General features: G+C 47.9%; 1 protein-coding gene across 2 annotated transcripts; it reads left to right on the top strand.

Moving 5' to 3' along the window:
• Positions 1-1,009: 1,009 nt before the first annotated feature.
• fibcd1a (fibrinogen C domain containing 1a) lies at positions 1,010-16,357 on the top strand. 2 transcript variants are annotated; one of them, XM_047048708.1, is made up of 8 exons: positions 1,010-1,307; positions 1,522-1,601; positions 4,131-4,607; positions 5,544-5,703; positions 5,887-6,023; positions 11,661-11,757; positions 13,933-14,112; positions 15,468-16,357. In XM_047048708.1, exons 2-8 carry the CDS (start codon positions 1,533-1,535, stop codon positions 15,731-15,733), a joined length of 1,386 nt encoding a protein of 461 aa, XP_046904664.1. In that variant the 5' UTR covers positions 1,010-1,307; positions 1,522-1,532; the 3' UTR covers positions 15,734-16,357. The 2 variants fall into 2 exon arrangements, with proteins under 2 accessions (XP_046904664.1, XP_046904663.1); XM_047048707.1 differs by having other exon boundaries at positions 1,010-1,391.
• Positions 16,358-19,291: the final 2,934 nt, after the last annotated feature.

Genomic DNA, 19,291 nt, shown 5'->3' with positions numbered 1-19,291 from the left:
AAGTCAGCTGTAATCCTGCCAGGTACAGTCTGTTATTCTCAGATTTACCTCCACTGACTGTCTCTCCAAGTCCCTGTCCCTATCCCTTTACCCAGACCCAAACAGCATATGACTCCCAATAGATCGCCCCAATCATCTTGTGCCACACCACCCACCGGTGTCCACTCAATGTCCAGCCAATGGGTCGGTTACGTCCAGCTGACCCAGGGAGTCCATCTGGGGCTCCATCTGTCTATCCATGGTCCCTGGCAGCTAGCTAGCACTGTCTGACACCAGACCCACCAGACCTGAGTATCTACCTGGCTACGTTCGCCTCAACCAGCAGCGATGACCACTGCACTCCACACACTAGACTAGACCAAGAATAAATTAAAAAAGGTTGGGGATGGTTTGCATTGGATAGTTTCTTGTTTTTGCAAATATGGAACCTAAAATATATTTTGATTCGATATCGATTTTTTAAACGTTTTTATTAACTATCGCATTGATTTGTTTTCTTTTGTCACGCAGAAACTGCAGCACTGATGTCTCAAAATTACTTTGTTACTTTGTGGCATTTTAAGTAATTGCAACCGTGTTGGTGTAACGGTGTGGAACAGCAACACTACACGTCCATTCATCAATACAAACCACACTACCTGCTGCCTTCAAGGTTTTGTTCTTGCTATAGAAACTCGTGGCAGGTGGTCTCAATCCATGTTGTTCCCCTGGGGTAACGGCTTCTTGCTTACTTCACTTGTCCTCGATGTAAACACACATAAACATACAAACAGACAGACACAAACACACACGCACACACACACACACACACACACACACACACACACACACACACACACACACACACACGCACTTGCTCATTACTGGCACAGGCACGCGAGGCTAATATGTTTTTTTTGTTGATGCCTGTGCCTAGTGCTGTTCATTACAACACAGCTCGAGATAAAATCTTCAAGACGCACGCTGACCGTTTTACTCTCTCACATCAGATAAACCGGGGGCGGGAGCACAGTAAAGACAGAGCTATCGCACTTTCAATTTGAGAGTACATTTCCAACCTCGATTGGATGCCAGGGGTCTAGTTCCTTTTCCTTCAAGAAAATGTTTACATCTTCGTAAAAATCTTTCATCTTTCATATCTTCGTTCGGTTGGTAGGCTAAGGATTTAGGTTTAATAGTACTAAACAACGGTGTGAAGTTGTGACATCAGACTGACCGTCGGACAGTGAAACAAGACAGGAGATTACTCTACACATAACATCTCCCAGTTGCGGATTTTTTTTCATTCGTTGCAGGAGGTCCCACATGTATGTATACTTTCAACATGTCTGTTGTAGCCTAGACAAACCCTTGTGGACTGCCTGTAGTATTAGGCTAGACCAACCTGCCAGGTGAGGAATATCTTTATTCCCCGTTGTGTGTAGACGTATTCTCTTGTGGGACTAAATTAAACCTGCACAGTCTGTATTGTCACGTAAACTACACCTCACATCAACAATGATGTCAAATCTCGGATTGAAGATTTTCAGAGAATGGTAAACGAACGTTGGAAAATCATGAACAGCGCTTCGGAGCTCGAGGATGGACCGCGGCATAAATCTGTAGGTATTTCCTGCAGAGTTCTCTTCCTCTCTCCTCTTCTCTCTCCCTCTCCTTTAACCTTTTTTTCGCCCGAATGTTATCTGTAGTCGAAATGATCAATTTAGTGTTAGTAAAACCAGCCTTTCAGCAACCAGTCGTTCTTGTTGTTGTTGTCAATCAGTAGCACTGTAAATACTGACATTTTCAGTGACATTTCAACATTAATTAAAATGAATGATCCTGTCCAGTTGTACCAGTCAGTCAGTAATCTGTCCTTCAGTGACCTGTCAGTCACTCATCTGTTCAAATTTACAGTCTGCAGCTCTTTCTGTTTATAAAAAAAATTGTCCTGCTGGGAGGCTATGGCATACAACACACACACACACACACACACACACACACACACACACACACACACACACACACACACACACACACACACACACACACACACACACACACACACACACACACACACACACACACACACAGCTGCATGTTCCCAATATGATGGATGGATTGTGTAATTCCTTCCCTTGTTCTTGCTGGTTTGGTTTACTGAGTGTGACAGGGACATACAGCTAAGTATGGGGCCCACAGCAGCATGTTTCCAGGGAAGCGCAACCCTATTGAGTTATTCAGTTCAGTGTACCAAGGCGACACACACACACACACTTTAGATCAATACTGAGATAACAGTCGCAGCATGCAGAGGTGAGGGTAGATTATTTAGCTGCTACAAGAATAACACAGCAGCTTAATGAGACCAAGCTGTACGGTTAATCTACTGCACGGAGGAAAACAGTTCTTGTTATGGCCTATTTACAGCAGCTGAAAGAGAAGCAACCTGCCCCAACATGAACTGACTGGTTTGAGTCTTTGGGTTGTTGTACTGCTGACTGTATCTTGACTGCTGACTGGTTTTGGGGTTAGCTGACTTTTTAGTGTCTGTTGACTTGCTTAAGAGCTGTTGACTGGCAGTTGATGGCCGGTCGTATATTTCTCTGACTGGCTGACTGTTGTCAGTGGACAAACCTAAAATACAGCCTAATGATGTCCATTTCAAGGTTCACCAACCACAACAAAACCTGCGCCTGGAAGATTTTAATTCTACTACAAATGGCTGGTTTAATGTGCTTTTTAATAGGAGTCTGTGTGTGTGGTTGTGTGTACAGTGTGTGTGTTTGTGTGTACACTGTGTGTGTGTACAGTGTGTGTTGATGATTTGTCCCCTCTCTCTTCTCTCCCTGTTCAATATCCTTCCTTTCTTTTGCCTCTCTCCCGTCCTAAGCGGTCTCCTCCTATCTGCTTACACCTTCTGTGGTGTTTCTGTGGTGTTTCTACAGTACTGGTGTTGGTATTGTTGTGTTTCTTTGGTGTTTCTGTTGCATTGCTGTGGTGTTTCTGTGGGTAGGAGACCTGTTGAGAATGTGCTTGATGCCTGATCTAACAGGGTTGACACTGACATGAGGACTAGCCTATTGGAATAGGATCACACACACACACAGTTGAGAGTGTTGTAATCTGCCTGCTAGGAGGATTAGTGATCCTCGGGCACCAAGATTCCCTCTGGGTACTAATCACATCTTTAGTCCTCATTTAAAGGCTGGTCTCACTATCCAACCACACACACAGTTTCTGTAAAATTACATATCCGTACCAAACTATACATCTCTCCTGTCCGTCTATCTGTAGTTGTGCTTGTACCTGTCCGTGCGACAGTCGCTAGCCAGGAGGAGAGGTGTCTGAATCAGGCCGTTAGCCAGATTACAGGGAGTGTAATCTGCAGCACCTGCTCTCCTGCCAGACTAAGCTGTGGCGTGAGGCTCCGGAGAGCAGCTCGGGGCCCGCTAACACCGGAGGTGTCTCCTCACAGGCAGGAGCTCTGCTGTCCAAGCATTGCCCCCTGGGTTGGGTTCTCCTGTAGGAGACATGGATATGCAGACGGATGAACAGTGAGGCACGCAGGCTGAGGCCAGGCATCTCGTCAGCCACCCTGCCCTTACTCATCCCCTGGTCTCCAGACACTCTGTCTGTCTGTCTGTCTGTCTGTCTGTCTAAGTTACAGGAAAATAGATACGAGGAGATGGGGAACTGGGGGGAGGAGAAACGTGCAGAGAGGAGAAGAGAAAAGAGGAGAGGGGGGAGTGGAGTGGAGAGGGGAGTTGAGGGGGGAGAGTAGAGGAGACGACTGGTAGGGAAAGGAAAGGGAGGGGAGGAGACGAGGGAAAAGGACGGGGTGGAAGGAGAGCAGAGAGCCTCCGAGGAAATGGAAGGGGTCAGAAGAAAACAGAAAATCATCTCTTGTGTTTAATGGTGAAAGCTAGTGTGTTTGTCCATGTGTTCGTGTGTGTGTGTGTCCCCGTGTGTGTGTGTGTGTCCGTGTGTGTGTGAATATGGCTGTTCATATTCCTCCCACTTGCAGAGAAGCCATGCACTTGAGACAGTCTGTAATGGGCTTGTTATTTACAGAGAAAGAGACCTTTAGAGTCGCTTGTCAGTTTCACACACATCATCATAGCTAATAATGTTCCCTCCCTCTCCTCCAGAGGTGTAGCTACCTCCTCTGCACGGTTCTCCTCTTTGTAGTCGTCCTACTGGCTGTCACGGTAACCGGCGCCATCCTGCTCATGAACCACTACCAGATCCCCAACCTCAGTCTCGGGGGCGCGCCCGTCGTCTCCACCAATCAGGACGAGGGCAGCGCCCTGGTGACGGTCGACAGGGGCGACGGCTCTCGCATCAACGTGTTCATCGACCCCAACTGCCCCGACTACAACGGCAACTTCCTGCGTCTGGAGGGCGTGCAGACGTCGCTGCTGCGCTCGCTCAGCGACCACGACTCGGACCTGCGCTCGGGGAAGGGGCAGGAGCGCACGCTGCTGGTCAAGCTGGCGGAGGAGGTGGCCAAGCTGGCGGCCCACGCCGGCACTCTGAGGCAGGACAACGAAGAGCTGAGGAGAGGACAGGGCAGCCTGGGCCAGGAGCTGGGCACTCTGCAGGGAGAGCAGGGCAGGCTCATACAGGTGGAGCACACACACACTCACTCACTCACACACACGTACACACTCGTACACACACACACACACTGACACATACACACGCTCTCACACAAGGATACACTCACTCACACGAACACTCACGCACTCGCTCAGACACACACATTCACACACACGCTCTCACACAAGGATAGATTCCCTCATATACATGCTTACTTTCACACACACATACTAACACTACACGCACACACTTTCACACAAGGGTACACTCACTCACACACACTTGGGCATGGGGCGGGAGGGGAGTTGAATCTGTAGAAGCAGTGTGAGATTGCATAGTTGGCATCCATCAAACTCTGGATGCCTCTCTCCTGAATCAATAATACAGATTCTCATGTCCTGCTGAATAGAAATAGCGATACATCCTATGTGTGTGTGTGGTTGTGTATGTGTGTGTATGTAGTTGTGTGTGTGTTATATATGTGTGTGTGTGCGTGTCCTTTGAGTGCCTTTGGACCCCAGGAGGCTGAGTGTGCAGAGGAGCATGGAAGCTAATGAGACCAGGAGACACCCTATAGCCTTCCTTTCATTATCCATGATCTGATACACATCCTTAAGGACACACACACACACCTACACACTCTCAGGACGAACTGATGTGTTCTGTCTGCCTACTGTCAGTGTCCAACTGAGACACACACAGACACACACACACACAAACAGACACAAACACACACACACACAGACACACACACACAGACACACACACAGACACACACACACAGCCATCCATGGAGAGAAACAGAGTGTGTGCGAGTGCTACAGTAGGGGTTTTGCCTAGCGCTTTATCTTTGTATTCGTATGTGTGTGTTGCAGTATATGTATATATTGTTGTTTGTGTGTATTGATGTGTGTGTTGATACGTGTACGTTTTAATGTGTGTGTGTGAATGTGTTAATGCAGCTGCTGTCAGAGAGCCAGGTGAACATGGTGAAGGTGGTGAACTCGGTGAGCGAGGCCCTCACCTCCATGCAGAAGGAGACGGGGAACCTGAGGAGCCGTCTGAAGGCCGACCTGCAGAGAGCTCCTGTACGCAGTGCCAGACCCAAGGGCTGCGCCAACGGTACACACACACACACACACACACACACACACAACGGTAGACACATAAATGATAGAAACCCATCTAGATACACGCAAACTCACACAGACGTGTTGAACAAGTGTGTTTCTACATGTTTGTGTGTGTTTATGTGTGTGTGTGTGTTTATGTGTGTGTTTATCTGTGTGTGTGTGTCTCCTCCAGGCTCCAGGCCTCGTGACTGCAGTGACCTGTTCTCCAGCGGACTGAGAGAAGACGGGATCTATTCCGTGTTCCCCACACACGACCCTGCCGGCTTCCAGGTGTACTGTGACATGACCACTGAAGGAGGGGGCTGGACGGTGAGCCTCAGACAGGGACACAGGCTCCTCCCCCACACACACACTCACATCCAATCAGAATCACAATCAGAATTGGGTTTGTGCGCCATGTAGGTTTACACAAACACAGAATTTACTGTGGCTGGAATGTCAAGGCTGTACTGAGGACCCAAACACATGACACACAAGGTTCTGGATGTGCGCAGACTTTATTTGAAAGAGAGGGGGAGAACGGTTGAGGGTAACTGGTGGATGGTGGAGCGGGGTGCCGGTAGGAGGACCGGAAGCAGTGATCTGGTGGTAGAACAGAAACAAAGGTCAGCACAAACACAGGCATAGACTAATCAAAAACACGGAAAGGAATACAGACGTGGGGTCGGTGATTCAACAAACTGGCGAATAGTGGATGACAATTTGGGGTTTAAGAGCTGTGGTGTTGATGAGGGAATGAGCCGCAGGTGAGTTGAGGTACCGGGAGGGAGTGAATGGATGACTGGACCTGGAAGAGACAGACTAGAACCAGGTCTGGTCTAGGCTGGGGACATGACAAGGAAGGTGCAAACAATAAACATAAACGTATCTTAAATTATAAGTATAAAAGTACAATAGTCAAACTAATTCTAAGAACTAAACGATCTAAAATTTAAACAATTTAAAATATAAAATATACATGAATGAACTTATGAATTTATATATATTAATCAAACACACTGATACACACACACATTGAAACAGGCACCAAAACATACACAACATGTAAACACACACGCACACTTACTCTCTCTCACACACACATTATGAGGCGAGTAGTGCTTCACTTCTCTGAGAGACCAGACATCTAATCCTCAAGATTCAAACCTCCCTCGTCTCCAGGACAACTACCCGGGCAATCAGACTGAAGAGCATTGTATTTGCTCAAAGATGGGAGAGAGGGGATATAAACAGCTGGTATTCATTATTCAATACGATTCCAGAAAGAACTGGAGCTGAAATATTTATCCCCGCTCGACAATGGAATTGTAGAGTTGTCTGTCGGATGTACGATTCAAGCCATTTTGTTGTATTTTTCTGAGGATAGATGTATTTTTCATGTGTGTACATATCTGCTTCTACCAGGAGCCTTGAACTCCCTGGTCTCTGTATCCCTCCTGAGCCCAGATCTTCCCGAGGCTGCTCCTGTTTCGGAGTAAAGAAGACAAACCTGCCCTCCATAACACTCCTCACACACACACACACACACACACCCACACACACACACACTCATATACACGCCTACAAACACATACTCGTTTACTCACACATAGACACACTCTCATAAACTCACTTACACACACACACACACACAGTCGACCTCCTGTCAATCTAATGACAGGTTGACCTGCGGCTTTACTCCTCAGAGCCAGTCTCCTAACTAGTCTTGGCTGCAGGATGTCCCCAAGTGTCTCTGGCTCTCCTGGTAATTACAGTTCCTCTCTATCAGCCAATCAAATCTGGGATCTGGCACCGCAAGCCGCTTTGTGGTGACACCTCCTGGTTCCAGAGAGACAGGGATCTGACAGATTAGATTAGGAGATTATGCGAGTTTATGGGAGATCACGGAATTCCGGGACCTTGCTCCCCGCAGGTCAGTGGAGCAGGGCAGGACCGGCCGGGGGCGCCAGGTTTGGCGGCGTGGGGTGTTGGTAATCTCTGACACTGACGTTTTAGTTAAGGGTGTGAAGCCTAACCTGGAGGGTTGGGGTCAGAGGTCAGCTGGCGCCAGGGCAGGTCAGGGGCCAGTTTAGGGGACACCCTTCCGTAGCCCCAGACAATACCCTCCAATGGTGAAGAGCAGAGCAGGATGGGATAAATGAGCCATTAGCGCTCCATTAGTGGGCACCAGCAGTGTGAAAACAGGATGTCTCTCCATCTCTGAGTCGCTGTGTCACTGACACATAAATAACTGGTATTATTGTCTGTCTGGGTCCCTGATGGATGTCAGGGTCCTTTGGTGGGGGGGGGGGGGGGGGGGGGGGGGGTTGTGTTTGTGTCTTCTTGAATAGGTGAACAGTTCTGAGTGTGTGGGTGTGTCCGTGTGTAGCCGTGTGTGTGTGTCCCTAGCTTGGCTCCCACAGTAACATGTATTTCAGGGAGTGTGTATCCTGCAAACGAGGGTTCCGAGTCAGCACTTTCTGCTTCTGCGTTATCACAGGTGTCCTGTGGCCTCCAACATCAATCTCACCCCCTCACCGATCTCTCTGTCTGGATCTCTCTGCTTCTCTCTTTCTCTCTCTCGGTTTGGATCTCTATGCTATGCTCTATCTCTCTCTCTCTGGGGGACAAGCTACAATTCACCTTCTTTGCTTCCTCTTTTCTCCCCCAATTCTCTCTCCCTCACTTTCTCTCTCACAATCTCTCTCCATCTCTCTCTCCCCCACTCCATCTATATCTCCTTCCCCTTCCCCCCCCCCCCCCCCTCTCTCTCTCTCTCTCTCTTTCTCTCTCTCTTCTCAGGCTGTAAGAGATTTCTTTGCTCGGTCATAAGCCTCCTCTCCATGAATAGTGTATTCAGGTGTTTCTGTTCAGAAACCTGCTATGTTTTATTGACAGAATCTTTTTTCTTTCTGATCTGTTCACTCCAAGGTCAGACCGAGGGGCGGCTCAATCAAAACTCCCCTAACACACACACACACACACACACTCACACACACACACACTCACTCACTCACACATAAACACACACACCCCAAACACAAACACTCACACACACTCACATACACAAACACATGAACACATAAACACACACAAACAAGCAACCACATTAATTATACTGTGCACCTCCTGTACCTGGGTAAATGTTCCTCGGAGCATCTCCAAACCTCCACCTGCCTTGTTTGAAGGTGGAGGTCACTTCTAATAGAGGCACAGTACATGTTCTAGTGGAGGTGTGTTCTGTTGCAAGCATGTTCAAAAAGATGATCTTTCAACTGAACTTCTGTATCTTCTGGTCGAGGTCCACACGCAGCCCGAGTGCTCCTGTGGGTTTCATGTTTACATTTGGTCAGTGGCTGTTTGAATATCAATGACAAATCCTCACTCTTCCATCTCTTCATCCCTGTTTGCAGGGCGTGTGTAGAAGCTATCCTACATACAAACAGAGAGACGCGACCATGAAGCCTGATGGACAGAATCACTAATGGAGTTCAGTGTGTGACAGATGGCTCTCAGGCAGTAATGGTCAGCAGAGAGCAGGACACTCCACTAATACAGCCCCAATGCTGAGCCTCTCTCAGCAGCTGTGTGGCTGGTGTGTAAACAGGGTCAGGACAAGCATGACTGGTGTGTGTACAGGGTCAGGACCAGCATGACTGGTGTGTGTACAGGGTCAGGACCAGCATGGCTGGTGTGTATACAGGGTCAGGACCAGCATGGCTAGTGTGTGTACAGGGTCAGGACCAGCATGGCTGGTGTGTAAACAGGGTCAGGACCAGCATGGCTTGTGTGTGTACAGGGTCAGGACCAGCATGGCTGGTGTGTAAACAGGGTCAGGACCAGCATGGCTGGTGTGTGTACAGGGTCAGGACCAGCATGGCTGGTGTGTGTACAGGGTCAGGACCAGCATGACTGGTGTGTGTACAGGGTCAGGACCAGCATGGCTGGTGTGTATACAGGGTCAGGACCAGCATGGCTGGTGTGTGTACAGGGTCAGGACCAGCATGGCTGGTGTATAAACAGGGTCAGGACCAGCATGGCTTGTGTGTGTACAGGGTCAGGACCAGCATGGCTGGTGTGTAAACAGGGTCAGGACCAGCATGGCTGGTGTGTGTACAGGGTCAGGACCAGCATGGCTGGTGTGTGTACAGGGTCAGGACCAGCATGACTGGTGTGTATACAGGGTCAGGACCAGCATGGCTGGTGTGTGTACAGGGTCAGGACCAGGGTGGTGGTGTGTATACAGGGTCAGGACCAGCATGGCTGGTGTGTGTACAGGGTCAGGACCAGCATGACTGGTGTGTGTACAGGGTCAGGACCAGCATGGCTGGTGTGTGTACAGGGTCAGGACCAGCATGGCTGGTGTGTATACAGGGTCAGGACCAGCATGGCTGGTGTGTGTACAGGGTCAGGACCAGGGTGGCTGGTGTGTGTACAGGGTCAGGACCAGCATGACTGCTGTGTGTCCAGGGTCAGGACCAGCATGGCTGGTGTGTGTCCAGGGTCAGGACCAGCATGGCTGGTGTGTAAACAGGGTCAGGACCAGCATGGCTTGTGTGTGTACAGGGTCAGGACCAGCATGGCTGGTGTGTAAACAGGGTCAGGACCAGCATGGCTGGTGTGTGTACAGGGTCAGGACCAGCATGGCTGGTGTGTGTACAGGGTCAGGACCAGCATGACTGGTGTGTGTACAGGGTCAGGACCAGCATGGCTGGTGTGTATACAGGGTCAGGACCAGCATGGCTGGTGTGTGTACAGGGTCAGGACCAGCATGGCTGGTGTGTAAACAGGGTCAGGACCAGCATGGCTGGTGTGTGTACAGGGTCAGGACCAGCATGGCTGGTGTGTGTACAGGGTCAGGACCAGCATGACTGGTGTGTATACAGCATGGTGTGTGTACAGGGTCAGGACCAGCATGACTGGTGTGTATACAGGGTCAGGACCAGCATGGCTGGTGTGTGTACAGGGTCAGGACCAGGGTGGCTGGTGTGTATACAGGGTCAGGACCAGCATGGCTGGTGTGTGTACAGGGTCAGGACCAGCATGACTGGTGTGTGTACAGGGTCAGGACCAGCATGACTGGTGTGTGTACAGGGTCAGGACCAGCATGGCTGGTGTGTATACAGGGTCAGGACCAGCATGGCTGGTGTGTGTACAGGGTCAGGACCAGGGTGGCTGGTGTGTGTACAGGGTCAGGACCAGCATGACTGCTGTGTGTCCAGGGTCAGGACCAGCATGGCTGGTGTGTGTCCAGGGTCAGGACCAGCATGGCTGGTGTGTAAACAGGGTCAGGACCAGCATGGCTGGTGTGTGTACAGGGTCAGGACCAGCATGGCTGGTGTGTGTACAGGGTCAGGACCAGCATGACTGGTGTGTATACAGGGTCAGGACCAGCATGGCTGGTGTGTGTACAGGGTCAGGACCAGCATGACTGGTGTGTGTACAGGGTCAGGACCAGCATGGCTGGTGTGTGTACAGGGTCAGGACCAGGGTGGCTGGTGTGTATACAGGGTCAGGACCAGCATGGCTGGTGTGTGTACAGGGTCAGGACCAGCATGACTGGTGTGTGTACAGGGTCAGGACCAGCATGGCTGGTGTGTATACAGGGTCAGAACCAGCATGACTGGTGTTTGTACAGGGTCAGGACCAGCATGGCTGGTGTGTATACAGGGTCAGGACCAGCATGGCTGGTGTGTGTACAGGGTCAGGACCAGGGTGGCTGGTGTGTGTACAGGGTCAGGACCAGCATGACTGCTGTGTGTCCAGGGTCAGGACCAGCATGGCTGGTGTGTGTCCAGGGTCAGGACCAGCGTGGCTGGTGTGTGTACAGGGCAGGACCAGCATGACTGGTGTGTGTCCAGGGTCAGGACCAGCATGGCTGGTGTGCGTTCAGGGTCAGCTGACTGGCTGTCCAGGTCAGAGTGCTGTGTCGTCTCGTGTTGCTGACCTCATGTCGCCGTCTCCCAGGTGATCCAGCGGCGCGAGGACGGGGCCGTGAACTTCTACCGGGACTGGGCAGCGTACCGGGACGGCTTCGGCAAGATCACCGGGGAGCACTGGCTAGGTGAGCACACTCACTTATACACACACACACATACACTTATATGTACCGCATGTGCACACACACATATATATACACACACTTATACACATTTACACACACACATGTAGTGCAAGCGCAAACACATCACACACACACATTTTCCCCTCAAGGATGAATAAACCAACTTCTACTACACACACTATATGCAGGCACACACACACTGCACACACACACACACACACACACAATTAAAAAATGTGAACATCATCACCGTAAATACCAAAGCATTGCCTCCACACATACATGCACACATGTTATTAATTTCACATACAAAATGAATAAGAAATTCTCATCTTCTAGGTTTGCATTGGAATTAGCTGAGAATCTGTGGATATCAGTGTTATTTCGATATGTGGGGAGATATGAATATTAATAGGAGTATTTTAAGTCATCAAAGAGCGAGGTTGCAATTGCAGCCCCATATTTTCCTTTTGTAGATAATCAGCATATTAATTTTCATTCTGACTTACCAGAAGACAACTGCAAAGTACATTCTATTATCTGTTATTTTCTAATCAGTCATTTGAATTCGGAAAAGAAGTTGTGCTGTGCTCTTTTGGAAAGAATGAGATCTGCACTCAGCATGCCAATGTGGCTTAAACATTAGAAGACAATTTACAGCCAAGCACATCACGTGCGTTTGTGAGAGTGTGTGTGAGTACATGCTTGTAGGTGTGTGTGTGTATGTGTTAGTCTTTATGTATATTGGATCTACTGACTTTCCTCCACTTCCTCTCCTCCACCCCTCCTCTCTTCCACCCCTCTCCCTCCTTCCTTCCCTCCCTCCCTGTCCCCCCCTATCTCTTCATCCTTTCTCTCCTCCACCCCTCCTCTCTTCCACCCCTCTCCCTCCTTCCTTCCCTTCCTCCCTGTCCCCCCCCCATCTCTTCATCCATCCTCTCCTTACCTCCTTGGAATTGGAAACACCAATTAAAACAGAGTCCATCAAAGTGACCTAACTCCATCAGACCCTCTTCATCATTCAGTTACCACCAAGCACATCTGCACACATCTATATCCCCAAAAAAACAATAGTTTTGCACCCTTTAATGAGTCCATCATCGACTAGTTGCCTGTTCTGACTATTGGTTCGTTTGAGCCCATGTGGTACCTCAATGATTCACCTTCTGTACAATAGTTGAAAGATTTTGTTAGGAATTCAAGGATTTTATATTTTCAAAGGGTTGATTGTTCTGCCAGGTGTATTTCGTTGTAAAACCTTCTGTTAACCGTCTGCAAGCTGGGCTGTGAGGAGTGGAGAGGTGAGGAGTCAAGTCAAGTTTATTCATGAAGCATATTTAAAAACAACAACTGCCACCAAAGTGCTGTACTGTCTAAGTAGCGAAAATAATAAAATGTCACAAGACAAAAAGACAAAGAAAGGCAACTGTCATTAAGAGAGGAGAGGAGGAGAAAGTAAAGGGCATGAGAGAAGAAAAAATGACAGAGAAGGTTTGGTGAGGAGGGGGGTGTGTGTTAGTGTGTGTGCATGTGCACTCACAAAGGTGTTTAGTTAAACCTATTTACAGTAAAATAACCTGGGTATTTCAGTTTAGCAGCTGATTCTGAGCAGTCTAAAAACCTGCTGTTGCAATTTACCGGGAGACTCTCAAGGGAACCAATTAAAGTCAAACAGTTAAGTGAATTCACAGGGAGATGCAGGTTTTACCATCACCACTTTTAGTCTTGCTCTGTTTCCATGGTTACGGCTTGATGCTTTCTAATGCTAATGTCTTAGCTTTGAGATATTCATAGAAAGCTCGCTGTGAACAAACTGTTAGCAGCAAAGGCGAGGAGCATTCAACTAGGAGGGATGGAAGGAGGAGAAAAATGAACAATCTAAGTAACTAATTAATTAGCTAACTCAATAACTGACTGACAAACCAAGTAACTTACTAATTAACTAACTGACTGACTGACTAACTAGATGACTGACTAAGTAATTGAGTTACTTACTGCCCGACTGAATTACTGACTGACTGAATAACTAACTAACTGACAAACTGATAATTTCCCCTCGGGATGAATGAAGTGCCACACGTGCTGCACCAATTGACTAACCGCCAGACTCACACGATGACCCAGATGTGTGTGATTGGCCGGGTCTGATCAGTGCATCTGTGTGTGTTTACTCAGGCCTAAGAAGGATGCATGCCCTGACCAGCCAGTCAAACTACGAGCTGCGTATCGACCTGGAGGACTTTGAGAACGGGACAGCGTTTGCTCAGTACTCCACCTTCGGAGTCGGCCTGTTCTCCGTGGACCCTGACGAGGACGGCTACCCCCTCACCATCTCGGAATACTCCGGAACCGCAGGTCTCACATGCACACTGTGCTCTTAATACACTAGAACAATACTCCTAGTGGACTAACTGTACTAGAACAATGCTCCTAGTGGACTAACTGTACTAGAACAATGCTCCTAGTGGACTAACTGTAGTAGAACTATGCTCCTAGTGGACTAACTGTACTAGAACTATGCTCCTAGTGGACTAACTGTACTAGAACTATGCTCCTAGTGGACTCACTGTACTAGAACTATGCTCCTAGTGGACTCACTGTATTAGAACTATGCTCCTAGTGGACTAACTGTACTAGAACTATGCTCCTAGTGGACTAACTGTACTAGAACTATGCTCCTAGTGGACTAACTGTAGTAGAACAATACTCCTAGTGGACTCACTGTAGTAGAACTAGACTCCTGATGTACTATGACTATCATCCCAGTAAATGTAGGGTACTCCCTGTGCTGTACCACTCGCTTATTACAAGTCTAAGCTCACCATGAGGGCTATTTATGCCCCCTTCCTCCCTCCACACACACACACACACACACACTCTCTGACACACACTCTGACACAAAGACTGAAACTGAAGCCCACGCTCTCTTGCTGTTGGTCTGTCCAGAGCGGTGACCTTGAGGTTAGACGCTGGGAAGGTTGTGGGTAATGAGTCAGGAGGACGTCTCCAACGTCAGCTGGCCTGTTATGTTAATATGGCCTTATCATTACTGAGATGTAAACACTCTGTCTGAAGAGCATGTAGCAGCAGCGGGGTCCTCTCTCGGGTCCCCTTTTTCTCTCTCTCTCTCTCTCTCTCTCTCTCTCTCTCTCTCTCTCTCTCTCTCTCTCTCTCTCTCTGTCACTCTGTCTATCTCTGTATCTCTTTTTCACTCTCTCTCTCTCTGTCGCTCTGTCTATCTCTGTCTCTCTTTTTCCCTCTCTCTCCATGTCTTTTTATCTTGCTCCATCTTGCTGTCTCTATCTCTGCATCTGTGCTCTAATTACGTAACAAGGCCATCTCTCACCAGGCTGGCAGACATGTTATACAGGCCAGGCCCACAAACAAACACACATGTACACTCACTCTCACACACAAACACTATTGTAGTTGAATTCAGTCCCCATTGTAGTCTATTTTCTATCTGTTCTATACAGAAGGCTACAGAAGTTGTGTGGGTTGTGATTGGTGATTATTGATCATTGTCCCCTCCCCTCCCTCCCCCCCCCCATCCTCCCCCCCCTCTCCTCCCTTCCCCTCCTCCCCCTCTCCTCCCCTCTCCTCTCCTCTCCTCCCCTCTCCTCTCCTCTCCTCCCCTCTCCTCTCCTCTCCTCCCCTCTCCTCTCCTCTCCTCTCCTCTCCTCTCCTCTCCTCTCCTCTCCTCTCTCCAGGAGATTCCCTGCTGAAACACAATGGTATGAAGTTCACCACCAAGGACCAGGACAACGACCACTCAGAGAACAACTGTGCCTCGTTCTACCACGGTGCCTGGTGGTACCGTAACTGCCACACCTCCAACCTGAACGGGCAGTACCTGCGCGGGCAGCACACGTCCTACGCCGACGGCATCGAGTGGTCATCCTGGACCGGCTGGCAGTACTCCCTCAAGTTCACCGAAATGAAGATCCGGTCCACCACCCGCAACGAAAGCCAATGAGACGGTGGGGATGCAGTCACATGACCACGCTGTAGACCAATGAAAAGGCAGAAGGATTCCTCACATGACCGCCTCATACACCAATGAGAAGGCAGTTGGAAATTTGGCACCACCTCTTGACCAATTAGACGACAGAGTGACTCTTCACATGACCATCTCCCAACCTATGAGAGAGTAGGAAACCCCACATGGGCATCACTGCTGAGATTCAGGACTCAAAATAAACGTGACCAATCGGCCCCCCCGGCTGTTGATATTCGAATCATATGTGATGATAGAGCCTTAGACAGCTCCACACAACATCCCCTTTACCCCACACAAGCACAAGTCAGACAGTCAGTATGTTGTAAATAACCTTTCTCTTAAACTCAAGTTAGTTTTAGCTCATGTAAACTTGTTCTCGTCCTCTCATGTCTATGTGGAAGTTACCTAATGTATCGGTAAGGACTGAGCAAGATCTTGTGGTTCTGGTAAATTACTTTTCTAAATAGAAATCCTAATCATTTTACTTTGTAAAAGCTGAAGGGCAGAGTAGATATCCTGTAGTGCTCTACCCTGCTGTGCTCTCTGCCCCCCTCAAGCCCCTATCGCCCTCCCTCCTTCTCTCTCTTTCTCTTCTCCATCTTTCTCTTCCTCTTTCTCTCTCCCCCTCTCTGTTTCTACCTCTTTATCTCTTTCCCTCTTTTTCTCCCACTTTCTCCCTCTCTTATTTTACCCCTCCTAGTCTTCAGTCAGGCTGCGGAGAGCTGAAACCGAGGAAGCGTGAAGGATGTTCTCTATTTAAAGAAGCAGAATCTGAATTCTCCCCTCGGCATCCGTCCAAAGTGGCAGATATAACTCAAGATCTACTTCCAGAACTTTCATGAAATCAGTTTATCTCTCAGAGCTTGTTTGCTTTGGTCTGCCTTGAAGTGTCAGGTTGTCCGGGTTTTGCATGTTTTGGGGCTATTGCACCGGTTTCATTGTGCCAGGCACGATCTATCAAGAAGAGATACAAAAATACTTACAAGGATTTCCAGTTAATTTCCCTCCTTGTTATATCAAATCTATATTTATTATTTGATATGTTGTGACGCATTATTATCTAAGTGTTGTTATTAGTCTTTATCTCTGTTCCTCCTCAACCCCTTCAGCTGAAGGAGTTCTGCACACACACACACACACGAAAGGAGAGGTTCTAATGTTGACTAGAAATATTTATGTTCTGTTTAGTCTGCTGATGATAATCTGAAAGAGTTATGTTGCTGGAGGGAAGCAGAAATGTCAAGTCTGATGTTTGAAGATATGAGCACTTTAGTAGCGGAAATGTTGGCATCAAAACAACTTACTCTGAATGGTTTCTGAAAGGAACTAAACATGTTTATATATCAGATCAGTGTAATGTGTTGAGCATGTATTGTGTTGTTAACGATTAATGAGTTGAAGGGTTGATTAGGCATATTAAACCACTAAATCGAAGACACAATGGCAAAACCTGAAAAACCTAAATTACACAAAGCTTAACTAATCATTTGTTTTTATCTCTTAATGTTATGCAGTGTATCTGATCTCTTCATCCGGACGACATCAGTTAGTTTGAAGACAGAGTCTACGGTTGAGAGAAAGAGAGAGGGGGAGAGAGGGGAAGAGAGGGGACTCCCAAAGAGGGGGAGAGAGGGGGAGAGATGACTGGAGGACAGAGACACCACCTTGGTCACAGCACCATCTAACGGAGCTTTGAGCACCTGCAGGCTCGTCTGTTGCCCTGTGTCCTCAGACTCTCCGAGGCGTTTAATAGGACTTGGTCCTTCAGCAGCGCCAGCTGAATGTTCTACACACACACACACACAGACACACTTACACACACACATTCTTTCTCTCGCTTTCTCTAAACACACACACACACACACACACACACACACACACACATAGAAAGACACACTCCCCCTAGGAAGCGAGGCCAACCAAGCATCTCTCTTCTATGTTGTATCTCCTGAGTGCATCATCTCTCCCCATCTATCTCGGTTCATGACCATGCAGAGAGACAGACCATGTGTCTTTGAAGCTTCACCAGCCCTCCTACAGTGTACCACACACATTGAACGGGCCGTGAAATATATCCTGCTCTAACCTTGCAGTTGAATGAGAATACGTACTATGTACAACTTCAGTGCGTGTGAAACTTATGGGTGACTTTCCTTGTTACCAGTCACATTCAAACTCCTAGATCTGAATGCCTGATGCATCCAGATCCATAAATGTTGATGATTATGTATCTGTAACCAAGCTTAACCCTAACTTCCCCGATCCCTTTTGTGAATTTTAATTTAATCTCAATAAATATGCACCTTTGTTTCGTTTTTTACTAATATGGTGTGGTCCCTGATGTGTAGTAAATGCTTGTCAAGTGTGTATGTGTGTGGCAGGTGTTTTGAATGTGTGTGTATGTTTTGAGGAGTGTGTTGGGTGTGTGTTTGTGTCGTCCCACGCACACACACCAGACAGCGTCACATGACAGAGGTCTAACTCCTCCACGACCACGCAGTACGACTCCGCTTCCAAAATCAGTCTTCTTCACAGGGAGAGAGACAGATAGAGAGAGAGAGAGAGAGAGAGAGAGAGAGAGAGAGAGAGAGAGAGAGAGAGAGAGAGAGAGAGAGAGCATCAAGCTTGGACTGTGATGAAGCATGACAGTCTGAGAGATGGAGGGGGAACAGAGAGGGAGAGAGAGAGAGAAAGCATCGAATGTCACATTTGGTCGGAAAAATTGACTGTTGACAGGAATTTTGCTTTCCTGAAATGCATCCATTTATATCCAACTTCCTCCAGCCCCCATGGCCCCCACCTTCTCTGGGAGCAGACAGCAACGGATAGAGTTACTGAGCTTCACAAACGCTATTTATGAGGAATCTTTCCATGACAAAATGATCCTTTGCGCTGTTGGTGTTTGTTCCTAATCCACAAAGACAACAGAGACAACTCCTAAGGCTTGGAACAGCTGTGGACTAAGTTATTCTGATAGGACAGACTCTGCATTAGTCTTCTGGATGACTGGATGAAAACAAAATCGCTGTTGTGGTTTTGGTTGTGGGCCACTCAACGGTTGAGCTTCACCCGGCATTCTTTTCTCTGTGTTGTCGTACAGCCTTGGGTGGGGAGGCTTTTGGGAAATGATTCATTTCAAAACAACTGTATTTTTTTAACGTTATGAATTCAACAGGCTTCATGGTTGCAATGATAACCGATATATTTTGCAACGTTAAGACATGTTTCTAGAAGAACATAAGAGAAAAACTAACACACTTTACCCCACTCTTGTCCCGAAAGCACTTCAAACTAGATGTCGACAGATGTGTTTTATGATGGTTATTTATGAAGACCACAAGCTCAAAGTAACCAACACATCCACAGATGAAACGAAACACAATTCTAAGAATCTATAATAACTAGAATTCAGTTGAAGTATCATGCATAGAGGACATTTTCATATTCAGTAATAACTCAAGGACAAAAACCAATTTTGACTGATCTTAGAATGATCAAAATTAATGTAATTATATTTATTAATTAAATGCAACT

The sequence above is a fragment of the Hypomesus transpacificus genome, chromosome 24, assembly GCF_021917145.1.
Source record: "Hypomesus transpacificus isolate Combined female chromosome 24, fHypTra1, whole genome shotgun sequence".
Classification (NCBI taxonomy): Eukaryota; Metazoa; Chordata; class Actinopteri; order Osmeriformes; family Osmeridae; genus Hypomesus; species Hypomesus transpacificus.
The sequence above is the reverse complement of the archived record's forward strand: the minus strand, read 5'-3'. Positions and strand labels throughout refer to the sequence as shown.